This window comes from Athene cunicularia (genome assembly GCF_003259725.1).
Source record: "Athene cunicularia isolate RWA chromosome 5 unlocalized genomic scaffold, athCun1 chr5_part1, whole genome shotgun sequence".
NCBI classification, from domain to species: Eukaryota; Metazoa; Chordata; class Aves; order Strigiformes; family Strigidae; genus Athene; species Athene cunicularia.
In genome coordinates this window covers 3,669,170-3,693,925 of record NW_020799101.1, presented here as the reverse complement: position 1 = coordinate 3,693,925, position 24,756 = coordinate 3,669,170, and the positions used below count along the sequence as shown (strand labels likewise).

At 49.3% G+C, this 24,756-nt stretch overlaps 1 protein-coding gene across 1 annotated transcript in view; it reads left to right on the top strand.

The window, feature by feature from the left end:
- FERMT2 (fermitin family member 2) overlaps positions 1–18,464 on the top strand; it is a 33,284-nt gene extending 14,820 nt beyond the window's left edge. Inside the window, exons 4-16 of the mRNA XM_026849196.1 lie at positions 2,459–2,491; positions 2,954–3,179; positions 3,330–3,432; positions 3,711–3,818; positions 5,608–5,742; positions 7,798–7,847; positions 10,509–10,633; positions 11,857–11,963; positions 12,318–12,539; positions 14,784–14,804; positions 15,321–15,445; positions 15,658–15,799; positions 17,108–18,464. Coding sequence (XP_026704997.1) covers positions 2,459–2,491; positions 2,954–3,179; positions 3,330–3,432; positions 3,711–3,818; positions 5,608–5,742; positions 7,798–7,847; positions 10,509–10,633; positions 11,857–11,963; positions 12,318–12,539; positions 14,784–14,804; positions 15,321–15,445; positions 15,658–15,799; positions 17,108–17,281 — 1,571 coding nt within the window. The 3' untranslated portion in view covers positions 17,282–18,464. The remainder of the gene's footprint in view (positions 1–2,458; positions 2,492–2,953; positions 3,180–3,329; positions 3,433–3,710; positions 3,819–5,607; positions 5,743–7,797; positions 7,848–10,508; positions 10,634–11,856; positions 11,964–12,317; positions 12,540–14,783; positions 14,805–15,320; positions 15,446–15,657; positions 15,800–17,107) is intronic.
- Positions 18,465–24,756: the final 6,292 nt, after the last annotated feature.

Below are 24,756 nucleotides of genomic sequence, written 5' to 3'. Positions count from 1 at the left end.
TTCCCTGCATCGGGCAAGGCTCCAGTCAATTTTCATTTTCATTTGGCATTTTCATCTTGAAAGTCCATAATTAGCCTTCCCAAAAGTCTGTGTTCACGGAGAGCATCTCTGTTAGATTAATACGCAGTACTTGGCCTGCTTTGGGGGAAGTGTATGCAGAAGATAAGTTTCTATTTTAATTATTTATTGGTCTTTCAGAAAGTCACTTTGAACCGTCTTGCTGATTTTGCTTTCCTTGTGAATGAAATTACTTTTGCTGCAGGTTTAATTACTGCAGCTACCTGCCATGTTTAAGTGCCATTAAAGTTAGGTTTTTTAGTCTGAATAAGCTGTTTCCAGCATTGTTCCAACATCAGTTTGTGTACCGAACGCTTCTTCAAAATGAGAAAATATTTTGAGATCTGCTTATTCCAGGGCACGTAAGATGTAACGGGCATGTTTTGTCACTGAGCACCGTGTACCTGGCAATGAAATCATTTAAATCAGAGCTGTCAATACACCCACAGTAAATGTTGCCCAACACTTTCCATTAGAAGACCTGTATTCACTTGTTTATAAGTTAGCCAAACTTACAACTGTTTCAACTGGAACTTTCCATGACATTGCCTGCCTCAGGCAAATTTTTTAAGGGAATCTTCTTCTGAGATATTCAGATGTTTGGAGAAAGTGATGGGGAGAACATCTGAGGGGAAGCTTTGCTTCTCTGGAGCAGACACTTGAATGGAGGAATGTGGGGGGATGCCCATGGGAAAACCTGCCTGATTTGGGGCAAGAAGTGGGATTTCCTTCTGTTGGTCCAGTTAATGCTTGGCCCTGGCTCCCTGAGGCACATGGAGGTTAAGGCTGGCACGCGGTGAGAGGGGATGGGGAGGAGGCCAGAGCATCTTTTGGGATGTGGTTTATGGATGGTGATGGTGGTTTATTGCTGGTTCTTGTTGAACTGCACTGCTGCAACATAACAACAGTCCACGGGGAGAGCACATTTCTGCTGCTTTTACAATCACAGAATCATAGACTGTCTCAAGTCGGAAGGGACCATAAGGATTATCGAATGCAACTCTCAAAGCATAAGTTCCTGGCAAGTCACCTCCAGCCTTCACCTTGCAAGTGTGAAGCTTGAAGGTGGATATCTCCATCCCTTGACCATTTCTGCTGGTTTTTTGCTCATGCCTGGTTTGCTGGGTCTGTCTTGACAGCAGGTACCCACGGTACTTACTGGTCCGCCCCAACATTACTGCAGACTGGGATGCCAGCAAAACTAGCAGGAGCATTAAAAGTATCTGGTGGGTTTGTTTTTCAATGGCAACAGACAGTTTTCATTTATATTTTCCATCCCATCAGGCAGTTTAGAATCACGTTTCCATATTATTTTAAGTTTCCTAACCAAGACGTTGGCTGTCATTCGTATGATGCTGCTGATTCAAACCGTTCTTACCGCTCCTTGAGATACCCATCGCAAAAAAAAAAAAAAAAAGTTTGGAAAGGTTTTTCTATTGTTTTGGTTTTGGACTTTTCCAGATGTTTAGCTCAGCCTTCTGTCATTTCTTGGCCATGCAGGGAGGAGGGATTGTTTGGAGTGAGGGTGGCCCGAGGTGGTGGTTCAGGGTTGCAGCAGGAGGTGGCACAGAAGACCTTGCTTGTGGCAACTCAACCCTGCCACGCGCCACCTTCAGCACCCTTAACGGTGCTCTTGGAGGTGGGGTTTAGGTGCATCGAATTGCGCGTCTGAATAGGCCCGTGGTTTAAAAAGGACACGACTTTTTCCCCGAAAGCCAGTTTGTTAGCAGTCCCTCCAGGTGCTGGTGTGCAGATTTATGCCCAGCAGATGATGCTGAGCTCATTGCCGTGTACATCCGCAGTGGAATTACTGACATTAGGATATGGTTGTTGAACCTCCCTTATTTTGAAACTGTGTTTTATATTCCTAAAGTAAAAATCAATGTTCCTGTGAGATGAATAGGGACTATTTAGCTCTCAGCTATTTTGGGGTATGAAATACCAAGCTGGGTCTGCTTTCTTCTCTTCAAATTTGTAATTTTAAAAGGTTTGGGGGTTTGGTTTTTTGTCTGCTTTCAGTCTGTATGAGCAGTAAAGCTTTAAAAGGCCTGGGAGTAATGTGTGCTTCAGGATCAGTTTTGCACCAAATCACATCACTTGCTCAGCATATTAATACGAAATTTGTTTGGCCGTCTCAGCAAGCTTTTCCGTCCGTGAAATGCCGTGTTTCTGTGCCCGGCTGTTTATTGTAACGTGAATAAAATAACTGTGGAGTCACTTACGTTGCTTTGCCTGCAGAGTCCACCGGCGCTACCGCAAACACTCCGTTTGAGTGGTTGAACTTCACCTGTGCTTTTCTACCCTCTTCCGAAAATACCCATTTTCGGTTTCTGTCCTTTCCTACTCTCCCGGTGACTTTCTCTCGCCTTCTCACTTCCCTCCTTTCTTTCCCTCTCTATAGGCACCGATATTCTTTACATCGGCCCCGTCAAAGGTGAGCTCCACCTCAGTAGGACTTTTGCCCTCTGCCTCTGGTCTCTTTGGCTGCGCCCTTAGTTTATTTTCCTGCTCCTCTAAAACTTTTGACTTCCAAAATCTTTAAGCAACAGGTAATACCGGTAAGTTGGGGGCTGTTTGTGTCCCAGGCGCCGCAAAAACACAGGGGGCAGGAGTTTCCCGGCGTGGGAGACCTGCTCCTTTTCCCATGGATTTGGGCTGGAATGAGTTTTCCATCAGGTTTGCTCTTGGAGAAGAGCTGAGAGAGAGAGGGGCAGCTTTTCATGGGAAAACAAGCAGTGCAGCATTTTCTCATTGAGGAAAAAAAATGGTAAAAAAAAAAAAAAAAGGGAAGGTTTTTCATCCGCTGGCTTCGGGTTTGTGTCTGAGTTGGCTTGGTTGGGAGCAGGCAGGGCTTGGCCATAAGCTAACTCCTGGCTTTTATCCCTCTTACTGGTAGGAAACATATATTCGAGCCCAGGACTGTACAGCAAAACGATGACACCGACCTACGACGCTCACGACGGCAGTCCCCTGTCCCCCACGTCAGCGTGGTTCGGTGACAGCGCCTTGTCAGAGGGGAACCCGGGCATCCTGGCCGTGAGCCAGCCCGTCACCTCCCCAGAGTCCTTAGCCAAAATGTACAAGCCACAGGCACTGCTCGATAAAGCCAAAATCAACCAAGGGTGAGTTAAGGATTCGATTTTCTGCTTTTTCTTCTTCTTCTTTTTTTTTTTTTTGTCCAATAGACAGTTTTAAATTGCATTCTTAGAAGCGTCATCGTGACTTTGCCGGAGGTTTTTTTGTGTGTGTTATCCCGTGTTGACAATTTACAGATGGCTGGATTCGTCTCGATCTCTCATGGAGCAGGAGGTGAAAGAAAATGAAGCTTTGCTGCTCCGGTTCAAGTACTACAGCTTTTTTGACCTGAATCCAAAGGTACGGAGCTATTTATTTTACTTGCATCTGGCAGGCAAAGGCTTTGTGCAAAGGATGTCTGTATCTCTAACGTGCTTTTGTGTTGGTAAATCCTCCACCACTTGGAAGATTGGCCGTGCAGACATCATCCCTGGGTATTGCTAGGGATGCTCCAAGGGTTGCTTCGGTGGCAGAGGCTTTTCGGTCTCGGTTGAAGTGTTGGGCTGAAATGAAAGATGAAGTGGTTTGTCTTGAACTGGGCTCAGTCGTTTTACCCCCGGTCCGTGTTTTTGCTGCAGTACGACGCGATCAGGATCAACCAGCTGTACGAGCAGTCCAAATGGGCTATTCTGCTGGAGGAGATCGAGTGCACGGAGGAAGAAATGATGATGTTTGCGGCGCTACAGGTAGGAGACAGCCCGAGACTGTTACAGTTTTGGTTAAACTCCGTTTTGTAGCTTTGCAGACGTCTCTGTTGGATACTGATGAACACGATGAGTGAAATCTGCTCTAACTGGGGTTTTAAGCCTCACCTTGGCTTCGGTGGGAGCTTGGACTCATGCTGGTAGAAACCAGATCATTTCCCGTCTCCTACTCCTCACTTGAGTTTATTAGGTAATTTAAATATTTGCTGCTGATTACTTCTCATGAAAAGGAATTTGGCCTTCTTTTACCAAATTTGTTTATGTCTATCTTATCTTTTCGTTTTGCCCTTCTTAAAAAACCCCCAGTAAGTACACTAGGTTACTGAACTGTGCGTTTCTGGCACGCTGCCCCCCAAACAGCTGGTGATAATCTGTGGGTTTCCCAGAATTATTTATTTATCTGTTTTGTGAAATACTCGGTGTGATTTGGCATAAATACTACACCTGCTATTGACTTCTGTAAGACGGATGGCAGGCCATTTAGTACGTGCGGTCTGGCGTGCCTCGTCACTGTAGGCTGCAGAAATATCCCCATCAAGAGCCAGGCTGTCTGCTCCTAGGGCCCCTCCTAGTAAAAAAAGAGTGAAAACAGAAATGTAAAGACTCAGTTTACCTCTCCGAGCTGTGCAGAGTGGACTAGGCACGGGTCTTTGTGTGACATTTTGTGGATGTTTTGGTTTTCTGGGGTAAAACCAGATGCAATCCATCCTCCCAAACTGGGAGGTACGGTTGATATGCCAGAGGGTCCTGCTGCCATCCAGAGGGACCTCAGCAGGCTGGAGAATTGGGCCAGCATGAACCTCATTAAGTTCAACAAGGGGAAGTGCAAAATCCGGTGTGTTCTGAAGGGCAGAACAGGACCTTGGTGGACACCAAGTTGAACATCAGTCAGCCACGTGCCCTTGGGGCAAAGAAAGCGAGTGGTACCCTGGGCTGCATTGGGCAGAGCATTGCCAGCAGGTCGAGGGAAGTGATCTTTCCCTTCTGCTCAGCACTGGTGAGGCCACTCCTGGAGTGGTGGGTCCAGCTCTGGGCTCCTCAGTGCAAGAGAGACATGGACATACTGGAGAGAGTCCAGGGAAGGGCCGCAAGGATGATGAAGGTCCTGGAGCATCTCTCCTATGAGGAAAGACTGAGGGAACTGGGACTCTTCAGCCTGGAGGAGAGAAGGCTCAGGGGGGGGGTTATTAATGTATATAAATACCTGGTGGGAGGCTATAAAGGAGATGGAGCCAGGCTCTTCACAGTGGTGCCCAGTGACAGGACCAGAGGCAGTGGGCACAAAGTGAAACACAGGAGGCTCCCTCTGAACATCAGGAAACACTTTTTTTACTGTGAGAGTGACCGAGTGCTGGCACAGGTTGCCCAGAGAGGTTGCGGAGTCTCCATCCTTGGAGATACTCAAAAGCCAACTGGACATGGTCCTGGACAAGGGCTGTAGGTGGCCCTGCCTGAGCAGGGGTTAGGACCAGATGATCTCCAGAGTCCTTTCCAAACTCAGCCAGTCTGTGACGCTGTGAAAAGAGTATCTCTGACCTACGGGGTCCAGAACAGTCCTCAGGGTTTGTACCACTGACTCCTTGGACTGAAAAGAGCCAAGCTGGTCATTCCTGACTCAGCTGTGCTTGGGTCTCAGCATTTGCCAGCCTCTTCTCCCGCAGAGGGTATAGCTCCGGTTTTCCACTCCACTTCCCAAGCGTTTTGTGCTGAGCCCACAGCATCTGGCAGATGGCAGGAGCATCCCGGTGAAACGCTGTGCCTTGCCTTTCAGTACCACATCAATAAGCTGTCCATCATGTCCTCGGAAAACCACCTGAACAACAGCGACAAGGAGGTGGATGAGGTGGATGCTGCGCTCTCGGATCTGGAAATTACTTTGGAAGGTGGCAAAACGTCGACCATCCTGGTAAGGGTTGCGGGTACACGGTGGCAGGGTGGCTTTTGCGTCCCCTCCTCACCGTGCGCGAGGCAGGAATAGTCATCCTGAGCTGGGAATTCTCCCAAGCATCCATCAACCTTTTTTTATTTCCTTCCTCTCCCCTTTTTTTCTATTTCTGCTCTTACAGCATGACAGTTGCCCACAGCCCAGTGAAGCAACACAGAACATAGACCCCAATAATATTTTCTTAAATACTAAGGGGTGGTTTTGGTGAGAGGGGACCCCAGGCAGTGTCCGACATGGAGCCAACACCGAGCAGGAGCTCTGCTCTGAGCCCAAAGCGGCATAAAATCCTCTTGGAGCACGTGCATGCGTTGATCCCAAGCCTTCATTTAAGCTGTGAGACCACCTTCTACTTTTCGAGTGTTTGCAGTTAATTGAGCAGGGAGAGCTCAGCCGGTCCCATGTGCCCAGCTCTGCGTTGCTGCAGGAGTCAACTGCAATATTGCTTTTTTCCTGCTGGGACCATAAGACCAAATGATGTTGGAGAAGTCTCAGAGGAGCCAGGATCCTCCTAAAACCCCCCTGCACCAAGCCACCTTCCTGGTGAAATAATGGAAAACTAAATTAAAAATAATTTGCTTTCTGTTCTCGCTACCGACTTTCCAAAATACTGAATTCTTCACACTGAGGTTTCTCTTTCACTGTTTCTAATTCATGGCAAAGTTTTACAGCACCTAAAACAGCTGCCGTGATTTTCAGAAATAACTTCTGCTTATGAAACCTTATTTTTATTAGACTGGATTTCAGCCTGGAGTGGGCTATGACTGGATTTCAGGGGGTTTTGCGGGTTTTTTTTGTTCTGATAGGCTGTTTTAACACTGGTTTTCCACCTTTAAAAATGTAAAGCCCCAAAACTAAACCGCTAAAAAAGGAGTAGGTGCTGTCAGACTTGGCACAGCACAGCTTTTCCAGGCACTTTGCACATTTATACCATATTTGAGTTTCATTTTAAGTTCTTTCATACCCTAAAATCCCTGAAATTTTCCAGTCTTAAACTTCATATATTTTTTTTAACTGTTTACGAAGGGTCTTTTTGAAGTTAACATCCATCCTTAGCCCGCTTTACTAGCCCTAATAACAGCAGAGATGTGTAATATTAGCCGGTTGCCACAGGGACAGCAGCTCTGCTTTGCTGCGGCAGAAATAATGACAAGTTTTGATCGCCAAGAGGTCTTTCATAATTTCTTTGCAAAACTAGATCTGAAGCAGAGTGCTAAGGAACAGTCCCTGCCAGATAGGAGTAAAGACGACAGTGATTCATCAGAAAAACTCCATCCCTTTCCGTAGAGGTTGCTAGCAGTAGCCATTTCCAGATGCATTCGAGTAATTGAATATGGATAATGGGCAATTACTGGATTGTTTGTTTAGATTCTGCATTTTTTTCCTCTCGGTATCTATAAACAGCATTTCTCATTGCAGACAGAAAGTAAACTGTTTTGCTACTGGAAGCTGTTGGAGCAGTCTTTGCTTTTTCTGTCCTTTGAAAACCCTTTAGTTGGAGCTTGCTGGAATTGCAAGTGCCACCCTGTATATTTTGCTCATGTAAAATGTGAAAATAAACTCAATATTGGAAAAAGCTGGGGGAAGAAACCTTTCTCGACTGTCAGAAAGCCCTTCCCCAGTCCATAGAGGTGCAGAGCAGCATCTTTTCCTTTTGTTTGGAGCATAAGGAAATAACTAAGTGAGGAGAAAAATCCCTGTGCGAGCACGAGACGGTGTGACCGCTGGTGACCTCGCGGGTGGGAATTGGCTCCAGCGGCAGCAGGAATTCCTCAAAGAAAAATAAAACCTTGTCCTCTGGTTTCCAAACAGCACTTCTGTGCAATAGATTTTTCTCTGCTTGCTCCTCCCGTGAAGTGGATGGGGCTTTCTCAGGAGGGTTTTCATGACCCCTGAGCCCCGGCGTTGGCCGGTGAAGCTGCCGCGGGTCCGTCCCCTGCGCAGCATCGCTTCCCTCCCGGACCCACCGCCCTGCTCCACTCGGACAGGCAGCTAAATGGGATAATCTTTTCTTTTCAGGGTGACATCACTTCCATCCCAGAGCTCGCCGACTACATTAAAGTCTTCAAGTAAGTTCTGATGGGAAGAGGTGCTTGTGAAACTGGTAACGTCTATGAATAATTAACTGTCCTACCGCCTAATCACCACCTTTTCTTTTTTTAATCTGGCTTAAGATCTTGCTACACACCACTATGTTATCTTGTGCAAAAAGCCACCCAGCAGTCACTGTGTAATAGCACAGCTCAGCCTCTGTGCTCTCTTACTATTTAAAAAAAAATATATATAATTCTGTAGCACAGTCACTAAGCATTTCACACTATTTGACATCTTCAATACTGAAGTTGATCAGTTCTTAAATGTAAAACCTGGGGGTGTTTTCCCACTTTGCCACCCCAGCAGGTACACATCCCTCTGGGAGAGCTTGCTGCATCCCGTAGCCAGCAGCATGTGCTGGGATATTTCTCTAACATAATTAACGTCCAGGAGATAATCAAGCCATCCTAAAATGAGGAGTGAGACATAGAAACCTTGCTCAAATTCTTCTGGTTTGCAAGAAGCTTGCTGAATTACAAACAGCCAGGATCCTGGTCTGTCTGCCCTCTCCTTGCCAAAAGGAGCAGGTTAAGCTGACTGTGCTCCTCTTCCAGCTCGCTCAGGATTTAGGGGTTATTTTAATTTTGCTTTGACTTGGATGGTGGTACGTGGAAACCGGGAACGGCAGCGTCTGGACTTTGAGTAACGTTTTGGCAGCCCCAACCATCTTTTGCAATTTATTGCCTGCTGCAGCGAGGGTTACGGTGAAAGTTCTGGAAACTGGAAATAATGATGAGATTTCACAGCATAGCTGTAGGGTATAGAAGAAGAGCTGTAGGCAGAAAAATAGCTTTGGAACAAGCCTTTATTTTATTAATTGTTTGGTTCTGGAGCCAGAACCTAGCACTTCTGTTCTGAAAAACTCTTTCTCCCTCTCCGAAGGCAAATTAATAAGGTCTCCTGATCCATCTGGGCTTGTGCTCTGTCGTAACTGGGGCAGAGTTTCAGGGCTGCAGCCTGTGCCCAGCATGTGAGTGGGTGCTTTTTCCCCCCTTGAACAAACAAACAAACAACTTGCTCTTTGTTCTGATGTGCTCATTTGCCAGTAAAATTAAGCACGACTCGAGGAGCTAATTGCTTGTAAATTGGATGCACCACTTGGCGGGGCAAGAGATGGAGCGGCAAGAAGCTGCCGGTTCTTCACCCGATGCAAGCCTGATCCCCAGGGTTGGGATTTGAGGCTGTCCTGCTGCAGCAGGGAAGCACAGAATTGCCATTTTCTCCTGAAAATGAGGGCCGGGCAGAATTTTACTGCCATAAACCCAAATAAATGATGCAGTGTTAGGAGCTGGCCCAGCTTCAGACGTGCCTCTTGTCAGATTTTAGTTGGGGAGGAGCTGCAATATTCCCTACTCTGCCTTTTAAGTCCTGTATGTATGTCCCTGTACATGTCTGGTGTTGCTGCAGAGACTTGGGACGTTTCTGTCTCCCCTGCCAGCCACGTTACTGCCCGTGCCAACCAAAATACCCTGCCTGCAGTTTAAAGAAGCCCCCAAAAAAGCTCAAGACAGCAAAGATGCATTAAAGCATCTTTAGCAAAGGATGCAAAGTGAAGGATGGAAAAACGTGCACGTGTAGGATGACTTGGCTGGGAGTTGGGGACTCCTCCTGTAGTGGGAGGCAGCTTTCAAAGGAAACTGCGGTTGTAAAGTTTGTACAGGGCAGAGCTGTGTGGCCACACAGGGCTTTAAGAGGAGGAGAACCAGCAAAGGGAGGAGGAGGAGGCAGCAATGCCTCAGATGTCCCACCAGAGGTGTGGGAGCAGTGAGGTTCAGGCAGACGCCGTGTTTCCCTCCCACCACCCCAATACCCTCCTGACCCACACGCCCCAAGCAGCCCCTGACACGCTTCTTGCTTGGAAATGAAAGTGCAGAGCCCCGAGGACGAGCAGCTGGGACCGTCGCGTATTTGATCCCTACAGATGAGGGATCAGCAGCTCCTTCTGTGATTGGAGATAAGAGAAATGCGTTGCAGCGAGGAACTGCAGATTAAGGTTTAGAAATTAGGAGGGGTTAAGAAAAATCAGAAACTTGCAGCTCTACAAAGGTCCTGGGCTCGTGGTGGGATGAGCAGACTCAGGGTGCCACCCTGTCAGGTGGCCACTTCGCTTTGCTGCAGCCTTGCCGGGGCATCAGTTCTTCTGCAGAGCTAAGCAACATCCGTGTTTTCTACCAAAAAGAACCGAACCTTTTCGGGTGCGAAATGGAGTATTTAAAAAAGAAAACAAGCGTAGTCGTGCATGTGCTTGACGGAGAAGTCTTTTAGAAGTCACGCTTCCTTTCGGAGCTTGAGCAAAACGGTTCCAATTTAACGCGGCAGGCGAAAGAGGCGTGTTCTGCAGCGATTCCTGGGCAAGTCTACTTTTGTAATACAGTTCTCTAGCTCCCCCCGCCTTGCCCCAAAGTAGTGAGACCTCCGTGGGATCCAAGAGTCCAAATTTGCAATTGCAGCTCAATTCCTTGACCCAGTGAAAGAAGGGCGAGTGGTAGCAGAGCTCCCAGGCAGTGACTTTCCCAGGGGCGGGCATACCCCGGGCTGCTGACCCCACGTTTTCCCAGGATGAAATGAGTTTCCCGGTACAGCAGTTGGGTTTAGGAGCTTAAACCAAATGTAACGTCCCTCAACGTGTCTGGCAGGCCCAAGAAGCTGACGTTGAAAGGCTACAAGCCGTATTGGTGCACCTTCAAAGATACCTCTATCTCCTGCTATAAAAGCAAAGAGGAAGCCAACGGGACTCCTGCACACCAGATGAACCTGAGAGGTAAGAGAAGCATAAGCACCGTTGCGTTTTATTCCAGTAACAGGCTGCTCCTCTTGCACCTTGTTTTCCCACTGCTTTATCTTCTTGGCTTGTTATCCTAGGGGTGGGTGAATATGTTGAAAGGAATGAGGGTGACTGGGTTTGATAGCATGGTGTATAATTAGACTTCTAGGAAGCGAGTACATGGTACGTGTGACCCCAAGGGGAAGCTCTGCCAGCTCCCCAGTACCATGGGGGGGGGGCAACTTGCTGCTCTGTTTGTCGTGGCAATCCAAAACAATAACTCCCACAGCAGAGAAGAAGTTTGAGCTGGAGAGAACAGACCACTCTCTTCCTCTGCTGCCTTTAAATTTTTTTCCTCCTCTCGCCAGTGCCGCTTGTGAGCAGCCTCAAGCACTCCTTGTGAGCCTTGCACATGATTTTTTAAATCCCTACAGCTGCTGTCTTTTCTTATGTCAAGTTAAACATTCCTGTTCCAGCAGCCACCAAACTGCAGAGAGCTCATTTTTTTTTTTCCCGTGGAGGCAGGAGCAGATGTGATGCCAAGTGACCTCGGGCTGCAGTCAGAGCGAAGCCCAGCCCGCAGGACTTTTTTGGGAGCTTTTGACATATCTGCTGTGACGGCACTTTTAAAAAATCTCAGAGGCGGCGTTGAAGCAGCGCCCGGGCTAACGTGGCCGGTTCAGTTCATCACCCCCTGGTGTTTATACAACCGCTTGTAGTTCTCGCCAGACACCGAAAGCGGGATGCTCACACCTCGCCACTGCCTGTACCAGCGATATGCCCAGCTGATGTAATGTATAGGGGTTTCAGGGTGAGAGTCAGCACCCATCCAGCCACCTTTTCCTACCCTTTCATGAAAATTTTGAGGACAGAAGGTGTTTGCCAGCCATGGGGTCCATTTGTGAGGCTGGGCAGGATCTATGAGATTAATTCTGTGGGTGCACATAGCTTTGGCTTCATTGCTTTCAGATCAGGTTTTGCTTTTTTTTCCCCTTTTTCCCTGTCGCTTTGAAAAAAGAGACATCTGACAGCTCTTGTTCCTGCTACATAGAGTCTTTGTCCCATCGGAGATGTGGTGCAAGACCTTCGCAGCACTGAGATGCTGTTGGACACCCTTCAGTTGCATTGCTTTGCTTTTTCCTTTTTTTTTTCCCCCCCCCCCCGCTTTTTAAAAGCGTACTTCTTCACACCTCTGTTAAACACTGGCTCCCTCGTTGCAGGATGTGAAGTTACCCCTGATGTGAACATCTCTGGTCAGAAGTTTAACATCAAACTTCTGATTCCGGTGGCGGAGGGAATGAATGAAATCTGGCTTCGTTGTGATAATGTAAGTTTATTGCTTGGACCAGCCATCTCTTCGCCCTTTGCCCACCATCAGCTTGTGCTCGGATGTGCTGTGTAGCTGGTGTTAATTAAAAAAAATACAAAATGCGCTCAAAATGCATCTGATCTCGACGTTCAGAGCACGCAAATGAATTTGGGGTAGAAAATCAACCCCTGCTCTTCCTTGGCTTTCTCCCTTTACACGTTGGCTGGGTTTCTGCCGGTCTTTGTGCACACTTGACTCTCCTGGGGCTGGAAGGGAGATAATGGCTCCCTGAAGTTTTACTGGGGGAAAAAAGTGGGAGCAGGTGGCACCCCCACGGCTCTGACAGGCGTGGGTCTCTGGGGGGGGGGGCAGGAGACGCAGTACGCCAGCTGGATGGCCGCCTGCCGCCTGGCCTCCAAGGGCAAGACGATGGCCGACAGCTCCTACGGCATGGAAGTGCAGAACATCCTCTCCTTCCTGAAAATGCAGCATTTGAACCCAGACCCACAGCTGATCCCGGAACAAATCACCACCGACATTAATCCCGAGTGTCTGGTTTCTCCTCGCTACCTGAAAAAGTACAAGAACAAGCAGGTAGGTGCTGGCCCTCTCTCCTGGTGGTGGTGGTGGTGGTGTGGACGGGGCTGACCGTGCCCCCGAGCCGGCGTTTAACACTGCGGGTGTCGGGTGTTGTCACCTAATCGGATGCACGCGGTTACTAAAATGAGATGCCGACTGAGATGTGTGGTTTCGATCCAGCACCTGGGGATGGCACCCACGACCTTAATTCTGCTGTATTACTATGCACGTACACCGCCTCGGCAGCAGGGAACCGTTTGTTTTAAACACGTTTTTTAATTTTATTTTAATTCGTTTTAAAAACACGGCGAATGGTTTAAAACGGGGGAACGGGGTTTTTTTTTGGCTCCTGCTGGGACCGAGGGACAGGGCAGCAAAGCATGGGTCAGCTGCCCCCATCTCTCCCCGTGCAGACGTAGCAGCGATGAGATGAAATCAGTCCCCGGTGCTGGGATTAAAACCCCTTCCCTTGCACAGAGTCCGGGCAGAAACCCTCAGGATCAGCGGAGTTGCAGTTGCTTGCAGTGCTTTATCCAGACTTGGCTGTAATGTGGTTTGCATATTTCTCTCTTTGCTTTTCCACTACTTCCAAATGCCAGTCCTTGAAACATTGCTTCATTTTGAGTTGCTGTGACTTGCGCTTGAACTCCCAACACTACATTCGATCCGTGCATGACAGGGCTGAACTGTTCTGCGCTGGAAATAAATGCATGACTTTCTGAAAGACATTATATGCCAGGACAGCAGCAAAAATAAGGAAGGCATTGCTCCGTGGCCTTTCAGTGACTTAATCATTCAGCTGTAGCTTTGCAGCCTGTGTGCTTCGGCCTGGCTGTGGCTAGATACAATTTCTCCAAACCCAGAAGAAGGCTGCAAGTCAGAGAAGCAGGAAAAATATAACTTTTTATTGGCACAGCACGATGATTTCCTGGCAGTGGGTTATATTTTATATAGCCCTTATTATTCCTCTGAATAAGCCTTTATATCCACTTGGATGGAGGAGAGGCTGCATAAATAGATGATTTTTACATATATAATACCTTCTAGGCTTGAACTCAGTAAAGTGGAGGCACCTGGAAAAATACTCGCTCGCAGAACTTGCTTACCGTGCAGGTATCCTCGTTATAAAAATAACCTCTGTCGAACGAGGGGGGGGAACAGGCACAAGCCCTCGCCCTGCCCCAAGCCAGGCCCGTGGCCGCGATGCGAGCGCTGGGTCTCCCATAGACATCGGCTAAATGGCAGATTTAGGCTTTTTTTGTGTATGGCCAGAGGCAGAGCTTGCAGCAGCAGGGGATGTTTGCCGGCGGCACGCGTGCTGGCACGGCTGGGAGGGACACGGAGGGATGGAGGCTGCGAGGGAATGCAAGGAATTCAGCTGCAAGGGTCCCTCCGCGCCCCGGCATGGGGGAAGGAGGAGGAGGAGGAGGAGGAGGAAGAGGTTGTGCAGCCCACAACCGGTGCTGAAGTGGAGACTGATAGTGGGCCTTGCTGGAAGATTTACAGAGGTGCTTGGTCCCACGCCAGCCCCAGAGCTGCTCGGGTGGTGTTTGTCTCCACATACAGTTGCAGCAGCGTAGGGTTGGCAGGTTGGGTTTGGGGAGCACCAAACCCTAAATGCAACAAACCCCCAAACCAACCCAAAACAAGCATATTCGCAGCTCTCAGGTGCCTTGCTGGGGTTCGGTGTCGAAGCAGCGTCCAGCCAGCTTGCAAAGGCAGCTCCATCCCCAGGAAGCCTGGCTGGTGTTGCCCTCCGGGCAGTCGTCACCCCGAGCAGCATCCCCATGATTTCACTGCATATCTCCAATAAAAGGAGCTATTGAGCCAACGGCCCATAGGGAGCCTCCTGTTGAGCTTCTCTGCGAGCAAGTGGGCTTGAGTTTGTGCAGAGGCGTGGGAAGGAGCGCGAGGAGAAGGATTTTGCTCTGAGCTGGCAGCTTCACCCTCCCCTTCATCCACCAACAGGACCAAACCCAGCTCAGGACCAAACCCATCTCTACTCAATGCCTGCCAGCCGGGACCACACCGGTGCTCAGGCGGGGCTGGCACGAGCAGCAGATCTCTGCTCGCTTGTCCCTTCTCCATCCTTACATTCACTTCGGCTGCTTTTCTGCCTGAGAAATTGTGCATGTGGTTTTTTTTTGCTTGAACTTTGGTTTGCAGTTAATTTACACTTTTTCTTTGCTTTGTTGCCATATTTCTGATTGCTTTTTCTTTTTTTTTTTTTTTTTTGTTTTTTCGCCTTGCCATCTACAGCCAGGCTATGTAAGAGACTTGGTAAGTGACAGCAACAATAAAATTAAGATAAATTTAAGATAATAAAACTTTAAATAGTCTAGAACCCCTTTGGTTTGGAGAGCAGCAATGAAAAAAACTAACAAAACCCACACACCCCCCCTGGAGAAATTTGGGCCCTGTTTGGTTTTTATAACGGTCCCCAGTGATTTCTGTTGAAACCCTACACCTGAAATTTGCCCCGCCGTTTGCTCACATCCTGCATCTTAAACTAACTGAGCCTGAGCACTCTCTGCCTCCAGACAGCTCAGATCTATATTTGCTTTTATACGTCCGGAGCTACGAAGCAAAAGCAGCTCCACGTTTATCAGCCGCGGTCGCAGGGTTTGAGCAGTCACAGCTGAAATAAGACCTCGGGGTAGAATTTATCGATCACCTGCGTCGCTCATAACGGCGCTGGCACCCAAACACCTCCCGAGTCGTTCCCCGTCAGCGTGGCGGTCGTGATGCCACGAACGAGCCCCCTCGCCTAAAGCCGGTGTGTCTCGCCGCCCGCAGATCACGGCCCGCATCCTGGAAGCCCACCAGAACGTCGCTCAGATGAGTCTCATCGAGGCAAAGATGCGGTTTATTCAAGCCTGGCAGTCGCTGCCGGAGTTCGGCATCACTCATTTCATTGCAAGGTTAGTGGGTCTGCTGGGCAGAACGGGAGGAATTTCATCGATAAAGGCATTAAATACGTGGCACATCCTTAGCTGTGGAAGTTGCACTGAAATTAAAAGCGTTAATTGCCTCAACTTATAAACCCGATAAGTGAGCTCAGCAGCCGAATTTAACGCGCGTGGCCGCGGATGGCAGGCGTGCATTTATTTATTAATCCCTCGCCGTGTCGCAGGTTCCAGGGGGGCAAGAAGGAGGAGCTGATCGGCATCGCCTACAACCGGCTGATCCGGATGGACGCCAGCACGGGTGACGCTGTCAAAACTTGGCGGTTCAGCAACATGAAGCAGTGGAACGTGAACTGGGAGATTAAAATGGTGAGTTCGTGTTTTCCACCTTGGCCGCTGCCCCCCCGGCTTGCACGGCGTGAGACAGGCGCTGCTCTCGGGTTTATTTTCAGTCGGCTTTGTGAGTCAGCTTTTAAAAGTCAGGTTTTCCCGTCGCTGTTTTATAAAGCGTGGCCCATCCAGCTGCGTTGAGGTAATAGCGTTTCTCCTCCCTGCTCTTCCACCCTCCTTGGGGATGTAGCAGAGCTTGTCCTAACTATTGGTGGAGTTGGGACTTAAAAAGAAGAGAACCCCGAATCTTTCTTCCAACCCAGGCAGTTACACGCTTAATGCATAACGATTTTCTCCAGTCTCTGAACACCCACTCAAAGGCAGCTAAATAAAATCAAACTTCAGAACTGATGCTCGGGCTTGATCCTAACCAATAACATAAATGTACTGGGCCTTACCCATACTAAAATTCGTTTTATTTGCAGTACAGCTTAGACTTTCGTGTAAGTAACGAAAAACAAAAGTAGACACTTCCCATAGGCTCTGAGATGGGCTTTTACCCAGCCATTATATTCAGATGCACAAACTTTTTGGCAGAACATCTAATTAAAATTGCCAGGGATATGTGAGGGCTGTTCTCCTGCAGTTTGCGGCTCGTTAAGAATTGATGGAGAAATTATTCAGTCCCTTCTTTGCCTCAGAGTCTTTGTTTCAACCCAGTTGCAAGCCCAGATATTCCAGTTGTTCAGTGAGGATACTCTGCTGGGAATCCCCATCCCTCCCACAGAGCTGTCAGTGATGGGGGGACAAAAAAAATAACGGGTGCTAATAAATGGACAGTCTATTCAGTCATTCCAAAAGGAGTTCTCCTAAAGCATTTCTACAGCCACACTTCAGTTGACAAAATCAGAATACACTTGCAGGGAAAACTGGAAAGGAATCCCAGCCCGCAGCAGGTCTGTGGCTGGTTTCTCTCTCTTGAAGCAAAGATGTCACCGTGTGCTCACTGATGAGAAGGTGCAAACACGCTTGGTAATTATCTCTGAGTCACAGGAGAATTAAATAAATAGGTGAATAAATAAAATAGAAAATTAAATAAAAATCTGTTCATAAAAAAGGCAATGAAAGGTATTTCTGTATCTGAACATTTGAATAAAAATTGCGTCGCGGAATCCTAGAATATCTCAAGTTGGGAGGGAGCCATAAGGATCAAGGAATCCGTATCGTCATTCACATTGCTGGATTTTGCTTAGGCAACAGAAAAAGCATCTGGGTTAACAGAAAAAAAAAAAAAAAAAGTGAGCAAGGAATATCAGTGAAGCTAACCCCTGTGGTTTTGCTCTCTAGGTGACGGTGGAGTTCGCAGATGACGTTCGGGTGTCCTTCATTTGCACGGAGGTGGATTGCAAAGTGGTTCACGAGTTCATCGGCGGCTACATCTTCTTGTCGACGCGAGCGAAAGATCAGAACGAGAGTTTAGATGAAGAGATGTTCTACAAACTGACCAGTGGTTGGGTGTGAGTCCCACGGACTGTACACCGAGAGGAAACCCTATGGCCATATTAATATTTAACTTTAAAAAGCTGTTCTTTGAAATATGCTGCTTAATAAAGTAAGCTTGAAATGTATCTTTTTTTTTTTTTTTTTTTTTTTTTTTTTATCATGAAAATTTTTGCATTACCAGACCAGTTAATCTGTGTGCACTAATGAGCACTTCTGTTAATTTGCTATAACAAGACTGTATCCGGGCCAGGTGCCACTGGCCTTTAGATACAGGATCTGGGCAGATCAGGATAAGATTTGACTGACTTAAAATACTCGATTTTCTAAGAGAACTCTAAGCCATCTTCTTGTAAAGCCATCCAGGGCTTAACCTATATGAAGTCTATTTATCATGTTTAATGCATGAGTGTTTTCTTTCTCTTTTTTTGTGTTTTTTATTCTGTACATTTGACCTTTTTTGAAGTCGTCCTACCCGTAAGTAGATTTGCCATCTCTCCTTTCACACTACATGCGCCAGGACTGCTACAGGTGCCTGACATGACTTTGAAGATAGTTGCGTGTGGCCTTGAAGATGATCTTCTGTTAGTCTGTTATAGCTTGGTTTTATTTGTTAACTTGCCTTTTGATAATCATTTATATTGTCTTTTTTTAATTTTATTTTATTTTTACACCATATTGTATTATGACACTTTTAGTATTCACCAGCATAGTCACTGTTCTGCCTATGATATGCAAACTTTTTCATTACAATATGAAGTAAAGGTCTATGAAGTATAGGTTTTGTGTAACTAATGTAAAAAACACAAATTTTATAAAATTGTACAGTTTTTTTTAACTAGTCTCACAAGCCAGCTAGAATATTGCATAGATCCGGTGTATCAGCATTAACTATAGTATGCCTGTAAGGGGTACGGGGAGTAACCAAGAAACAAAAAAAAAAAAGAAAACAATTTCAGTCCAGTAAATTTTTATCTAAGTTAAATGGGAGTGCAGAGCTGCACCACAACACCCTCAATAACTGATATAGGGGGCCAGGACCTCCCCGTTCGTTAAGCCAGCGCCACGTTAACGCTAACGGGGAGGGATCTCCTGCCCCACCTAATGCTGAGGAATAACCAGAGTTGCGCTCCTATAGTCTTGTGGTTTCAAGATTATGTATAAATGCATTTTATTTTAAATAAAAGTCAAATCTTTTATTTAATATTCAGCTGCCACTCTTAGTTTTTGTGGTTCAACTGTGCTACGGCAGAGCCATACGTGGCTCCCATATGATACAGCCACCCCATGCTCCTGCCTGCCGCCTCAGCCCGAGCTTGCCAAAACAAAACGCAACCAAAAAAACAAAGCAAAATGCAAGGATGAGGCAGGAGAGTCTAAGGCAGCAGCGTTGACCCCATCCCCTGGCTGGGTGGACAGTGGAGAAGCGGCCCGGGGATGCAGGAAGGATGCTGCCTGGGACACGTGCCAGCACCTAATTTGACGTCTGCTGATGGGGGTTAAACAGCCTCCGCACGCTGGGCTCGATTGGTAAGAAGGAAAATCGATCTGTTTGCAAATCGGGCTTAAAATCCTGTATTTCATCCTTTCGGTTGGTGGTGAAATGAAATTGTGCAAAAACGCCCCGAGATTGGGGCCGGGGGTGCTGCTGGTCCATCTCCCCAGCTTTGGGTTCCTCTGACACGACCTGACAGAGCCACACCGGGGCCGGAGGGAGGCGAGGGGGACGGGGGGGCTCCAGCTGTGGGTGGGGATGGCTGCTCGCTGTCACCTCCAGGTCTGGGGGGACAGAGAGGGGCAGGCAACAGCAGCGCCTGCAGCATCATCCCCGGGCACAAGCTGAATTTTCTCCCTCACAAGCAGATGCTCTAAGGAAATGATGCATTTCCCCCTCGGTGCTGCATTTCTGCAGCAATCCTCTCTTTTCTGCCCCACATGCTCTTGGATGGGTTCCACCCTTGCTCCGTAAAAGCATGGGGAAGGGGTGGCCCGATGGTGCTGGGTAATTCCTCCCACTGTGTCCCAGCACAAAAGGGCCCATGGTCAGGGCAGAGGTGTGCTCGGGACATGCCAGAGATGCTTCCAACCCTGTCCCATGTCCATGAGTCTGTTCTTTCAGGTGCTGGCAGCTCCCTGCCAATTCCAGGCACACCAACAGAGGAGCGGCGTGCGCACACCGGGCTTTTGGCTGGATGCGGGAGCAGGTGAGGCGTGGCAATAAAAAAAAAAAAATGTGCCTGGCCTGGAATAGCACCAAAGCTGGGTGTGTGGTGGGGCTGGCTTGCTGAAAAATATTTACCTCCTATTTCATAGCCTGAGGTTATGCAGGATGGCGAGGTGAACGTGGAGAGGTTGGGGAGGGAGGAGAACAATGCGTCCCCCTGGATCTGTCTATCCCCAGCCACCTCCTCAGGGCTCTGCTACGCCAAATCAGGGCCTGATTTTGCAGCTGGGGGAGGCAATGAGACAGGAAATGCTGAGCAGAAAAGCAGAGGAGGTCGGGGAAGGGGCATGGGAAGGCTGCTTTTGACCGCAGACCTTCCCGGCGCAGCCCCCCCGAGGATGGGAGCCAGGAGAAGCTGGGTGGGAAGTGGGGAGCGGTGCGGGCGCTTGCAGGATGCTGGGAAGCAGCGAGGGGGTTGTAGGGGGCTTCGAGGTGATCTGAAGGAGGCTGCTGGGTTTTTCTATGATGTCTTTCCTTTCTCCTTGGATGAAAAGATGGAAATGAAAATGAGCTGTTGGAGTGGAGAGGGCGGGGGGATTAAAAAAAAAAAAGAAAAATCTGTGGTTTACCTAAAGTCTGGAGAAACACCAGATAAATTACAGCACGGGTGGGAAAGGCTGAGAACAGACACGGGGTGAGGAGGGAGCACGTCGCAAGATGGTTTGGGGAAGGAGATGGTAAGAGCTGGACCCGCGGGAGGGGATGAGTGACCCACCCCAGGGACATGTGGCAGCGCCAGCAAGCGGGCACGAGGGCAGTGAGGACTGTGGGGTGATGCTGAGTCAAAGGGAAACCAGGATGTGGTGGGTGCAGAAGGTGTCCAGGGATGTGCTGGGGAGGAGTGTCAGAGGCTGGGTGACTTTGGGGGTGTTTGGGCATTAAAGCCAACAGCGGAGGATGAGGAGAGTCTTGGCAAGCTGAGGCAATGCAGATCCTGGTTCTCAGCGCTGAAGGGAGACGCAGAGGTTTGTTCTGCTGATGCAGTAAAATCTGGCTGTGGTTGACCCTATAGGGTAAACAACAAAGTAAACCAAATTAAAACCAAAACCAAAGAAAAATCAGCCCGTGGGTGTTCCCAGCGCCCTGAGGTGACTCAGCCTTGGGGAAGAAGAGCAGTAACTGTCTGACATCCACAAACTGGTAGCTACCCTGGGGGGAAAAAAAAAAAAAATAAAAAAAAAAATATCTCGAACTGTTTTGATAAGCACATGATGGGGAGGGAGGCTCAGAGCCAACAGGGCTGGTTAAACCCCCGTTTAACCAAAACAAGCAGCAGAGGTGCCTGAAGATGGGATTACTCCAGCCCTACAACAGCGAGCAGGGCCAGGGGGATGGATGCTCCTCCCTTGCTGACCCTGCTCTAGGACCTTAAGGGGGGGGTGGAAAGGAAAAAATAAATCACTTCACCGAAAGGTACTGATGCAAACCGGCTGCCAGGGTGAAAAAAAAAAAACAAAACAAAAACATTTCACTTAATGCACGCAGGGGATTTGCATGCCTGTCTGAGCAAGGGATCGGCTGGGGTGTCGCTAGGATTCATACAGCTTTTTAAACCCCAAGTAATTTAATACCGTGCAGATGGACAAGTCACATAGAGGTTTTAAAGCCGGAACAGCAGAGGTTTGTACGGGGGAGAGATTCACAGACCCGTGGAGATTTTAAAAATAAAGCAAAAAAATATCTCCGAAGTGGGCTGTTGCCTGCAGCAAGGGGGGTGTGCGAGAGCTGCATGGCCTGGGTATGGGGGGCACGTCCTGCCACTGTGAATGGAGGAAAGAGGCTGTTTGGGGAAGCTGTTGGTTTTGGAGGGGGGAATAACACAAAATGACCCCTAACCACTATAGAAGGAGCTAGGTTATTGCTTACATCCAGGACACGTGGGAGCATGGGGCTGGTTTCCAACATCCCCTCTGTTCCTCCTGCCATGGGATGGCCACCCCGGGCAGTGGGGCTTTCCTGCAGCGGTCAGGGGCTGAAGGAAGCTCCTCAAATGAATCCGTAGTAAAACCAATGTGGGTGAGTCATTTCAGCGCCTCAGCGCTGCGGGAAGCAACGTTGGGGACTTTCCAGGCTTCGGGGCAGGAAAGGGCTCCCGGGTGGCCAACGCCAGCTCCTCGGGGTCAGCTGGGTGCAAAGGCATCTCCCAAATTCCCGGTGCTTACACCACTGGGGGAATGTGAGAGCCTTCCTCTGCCTTGTTTGGCCCCTCCAAGCCTCTTGTTTTGTCAAACATCGAGGGCCGGTAGCCCAGTGAGCATTTTTTCACAGAATCATCTCGGTTGGAAAAGACCTTGAAGATCATCCAGTCCAACCATTTTACCTGCCATGTGTGCTGCGTGAGCTGGTGGAGAGGGGCCCTGGGCACCCCCGAGGCCACTCAGGCCCTCCGGGGATTTACTCAGCGTTGACCAGGGATGCAGGAAACCCAGACCAGGCGTCGCCACCGCCAGCCAGGATCCGGCCCAGAGAGGAGACCACATGCAGATGTGAGTTGTCTGCTGCCGAGAAACCCTCGCTTCCCGGGTGTATTAACCCTCATCTCCAATGCAGGAAAGGATGGTGAAGAGCCAAAACCCTCAGCAACGGCACCAACTTCATCAGTCTAATTAAATTCAGACTGATCGGTGACCACGCTCGCACGGCTCAAAACCTTTCTGGAAACCAATGGGGTTTTTATTTGTTTGCTTTAAGTATCATAAAAGCACTGTATGCTTTTATTTGTGGCACCGAGGCACTAAAGAGATAAAAGATCTATAAATATCTGCTGGATGTTATAGATTTAAAAAAAAAAAAAAAAAAAAAAAAAAAAAGTGCCTTTTGGCTTGCATCTTTTCCCGTAAGCACCAGTGCAATGTGGTCTGGGCAGCCCGGCCTCACGCCTGCTCCCGTTTTGATTGGCATCCCAGCCTTGCCTTTGAAATCCCTGCATCCCTCCAGCTGTTCGACATATTTCAGGCTTCAGTCTCCCTCCCCCCCCTTCCTTGAAACTGCTCCTCTAGTTTCTCTTAAGCTCCCCCGTCTGGTTTTCATAACTGCAGGACACAAACGGGGACATTTCCCAGGGTGTTATCGAGGCCACGGCTCGGCAACGGCCCGGAGATGCAAACCCAAACCTTCCCCGTGGGAGCTGAAAGCTCACCCGGGTGCAGCCACGCTGATGGGCTGGGGAAGGAGAGGATGGGAAACACCAGTTTACGGAGAATAAAAAAACCCAACATGACCAATTCACCCTGGAAAAGCTGGCAGGGAGCTTACAGCGGTTTGATCAGCATTTTATCTGATCACAAAGGGCTGCGGCGTTTGCACTTTGGGAGGGGGCGTTTCTTTTTTCGGCTCAACACAGGAGCATGAAAATATTTTGCTAGAACCCAAGTGACTCGGAAAGGCCGACCCCGTATTTCACAGCGACTCGAGTATGCAAGAACCTGTCGGATACTGAAATCATGGGGAAAGTTTTCCCTTTCATCCATAGTTAAGACAAAGATCTGGAAACGGAACTCCCTGCGCTGTCGGCTCCCGGCAAAGCCGCAGATCCCCGGCTGGTGGGAAGCCTCTGGCGGGAGGACTCCCACTCCCCCTCCTCTGAGAAAGCAGCAGTTTGAGGAAATAAAGCATTTGCTCTTTTTTTTTTTTTTTTTTTTTTTCGGGGGGGGGGGCTTTTGGTCAGCAGCTGGTCAGCCCCTAATGAGCAAGCTGAGCTTTGATTTCCTGCCTGGGAAAGGAGGCGTAAAAGAAATGGAAGAGGATCTGGGTTAGAAATTTGACTCACACCAGTGATTCTGTCTGGGAATTGCTCCCCTTTGTCCCCTGCCTGGGGACACATCCCAGGGGGAGGCACTGGCTCCGCTCAGGAGCAAGCAGGAGGGGCCAGGGGGATAATGTGCTGGTGTTGAGCATCTCCAACATAACCCGCCGTGCTTTATCCCACTGGAGCTACCGGGAAGCCCTGGCTGTGCTCCCCACATCCAGCCCAGGAGCAGGACTGGGGGGTCAACTGCCAGTCAGAGAGCGACCTGGGGGGGGTTGATGGCCAGTTGGCTGAACAGGAGCCAGCAGTGTGCCCAGGGGCCAAGAAGGCCAATGGCATCCTGGCTTGTGTCAGCACTGGGGTGGCCAGCAGGGACAGGGAAGGGATCTGAGCCCTGGGCTCGGCACTGGTGAGGCCGCCCCTCGATTCCTGGGTTCAGTTTTGGGCCCCTCGCCCCAAAAAGGCCATTGAATGACTCGAGCGTGGCCAGAGAAGGGCAACGGAGCTGGGGCAGGGTCTGGAGCACAGGTCTGCTGGGGAGCGGCTGGGGGAACTGGGGGGGTTCAGTCTGGAGAAGAGGAGGCTGAGGGGAGACCTCCTGGCCCTCTGCAACTCCCTGCCAGGAGGGGGCAGAGAGGGGGGATGAGTCTCTGGAGCCAAGGAGCCAGCGCCAGGCCCCGAGGGAATGGCCTCAAGCTGCCCAGGGCAGGGTCAGGCTGGCTCTGAGGAAGGATTTCTGTGCAGAAGGGGCTGTTGGGTGTTGGAATGGGCTGCCCAGGGCAGAATTAGGCAGGAATGCAACCAAAGAGCTGCTGTTTGCTACCGGTCACCTTGAGGAAGGAGTTTTGGATGTTTTGGTTTTGCCCTGATGAGGCAGCAAGGGCAAGGAGGACTCTCAGGAATGGTAAACCTTGAAAGAAGCAGCTCAGAAAGTCCTGGCAAGGCGTAACACCAGGAGCCTGGGACATGCCCAGGCTCAAGCAGAGCAGGAGGAGAGAGTACACTGCAACAGGTCCGAGACCAAACACAACCCAAACAGATGGTCCCTACCTAGAGCTTGGGTCCTGGCCCAACGATCAGACCAGCTTATCCCCTCCACCTGGCTCCCCCTACAATAAGAAACACCCCGAGACGCCTCCCCCCAGAGCAAACACATGGTAAAAACACCCTTGGCCAACCCAGACCCCAAGGTGTCCTCATTCTTTCCCGTCTGTCCGGAGGGACAGAGCCGCCCCAAGGCCACCTCCATGTCCCTCTACGCTGTGCCCCATCCTGGGCGGCCATCTGGAGGGACCACATCTGATTCACATCGTCTCACAGCTGAAAATCATGTGTCAGGCTCTTCAAAGGACACAGCTTTATAGCCGAGGGGCTCCCCTTGAACTCCATGGCAAGCTGCCCCACCGCAGGGTCTGGGTGACGGCCGGGGGTGGCTGTTTTATCTCCTGAATGATTTTTCCCCTTCCCATAAACAAGAGCGGATGGGAACTTGTCTGAGACTGACTGGGAAATGACGGGGGGGGG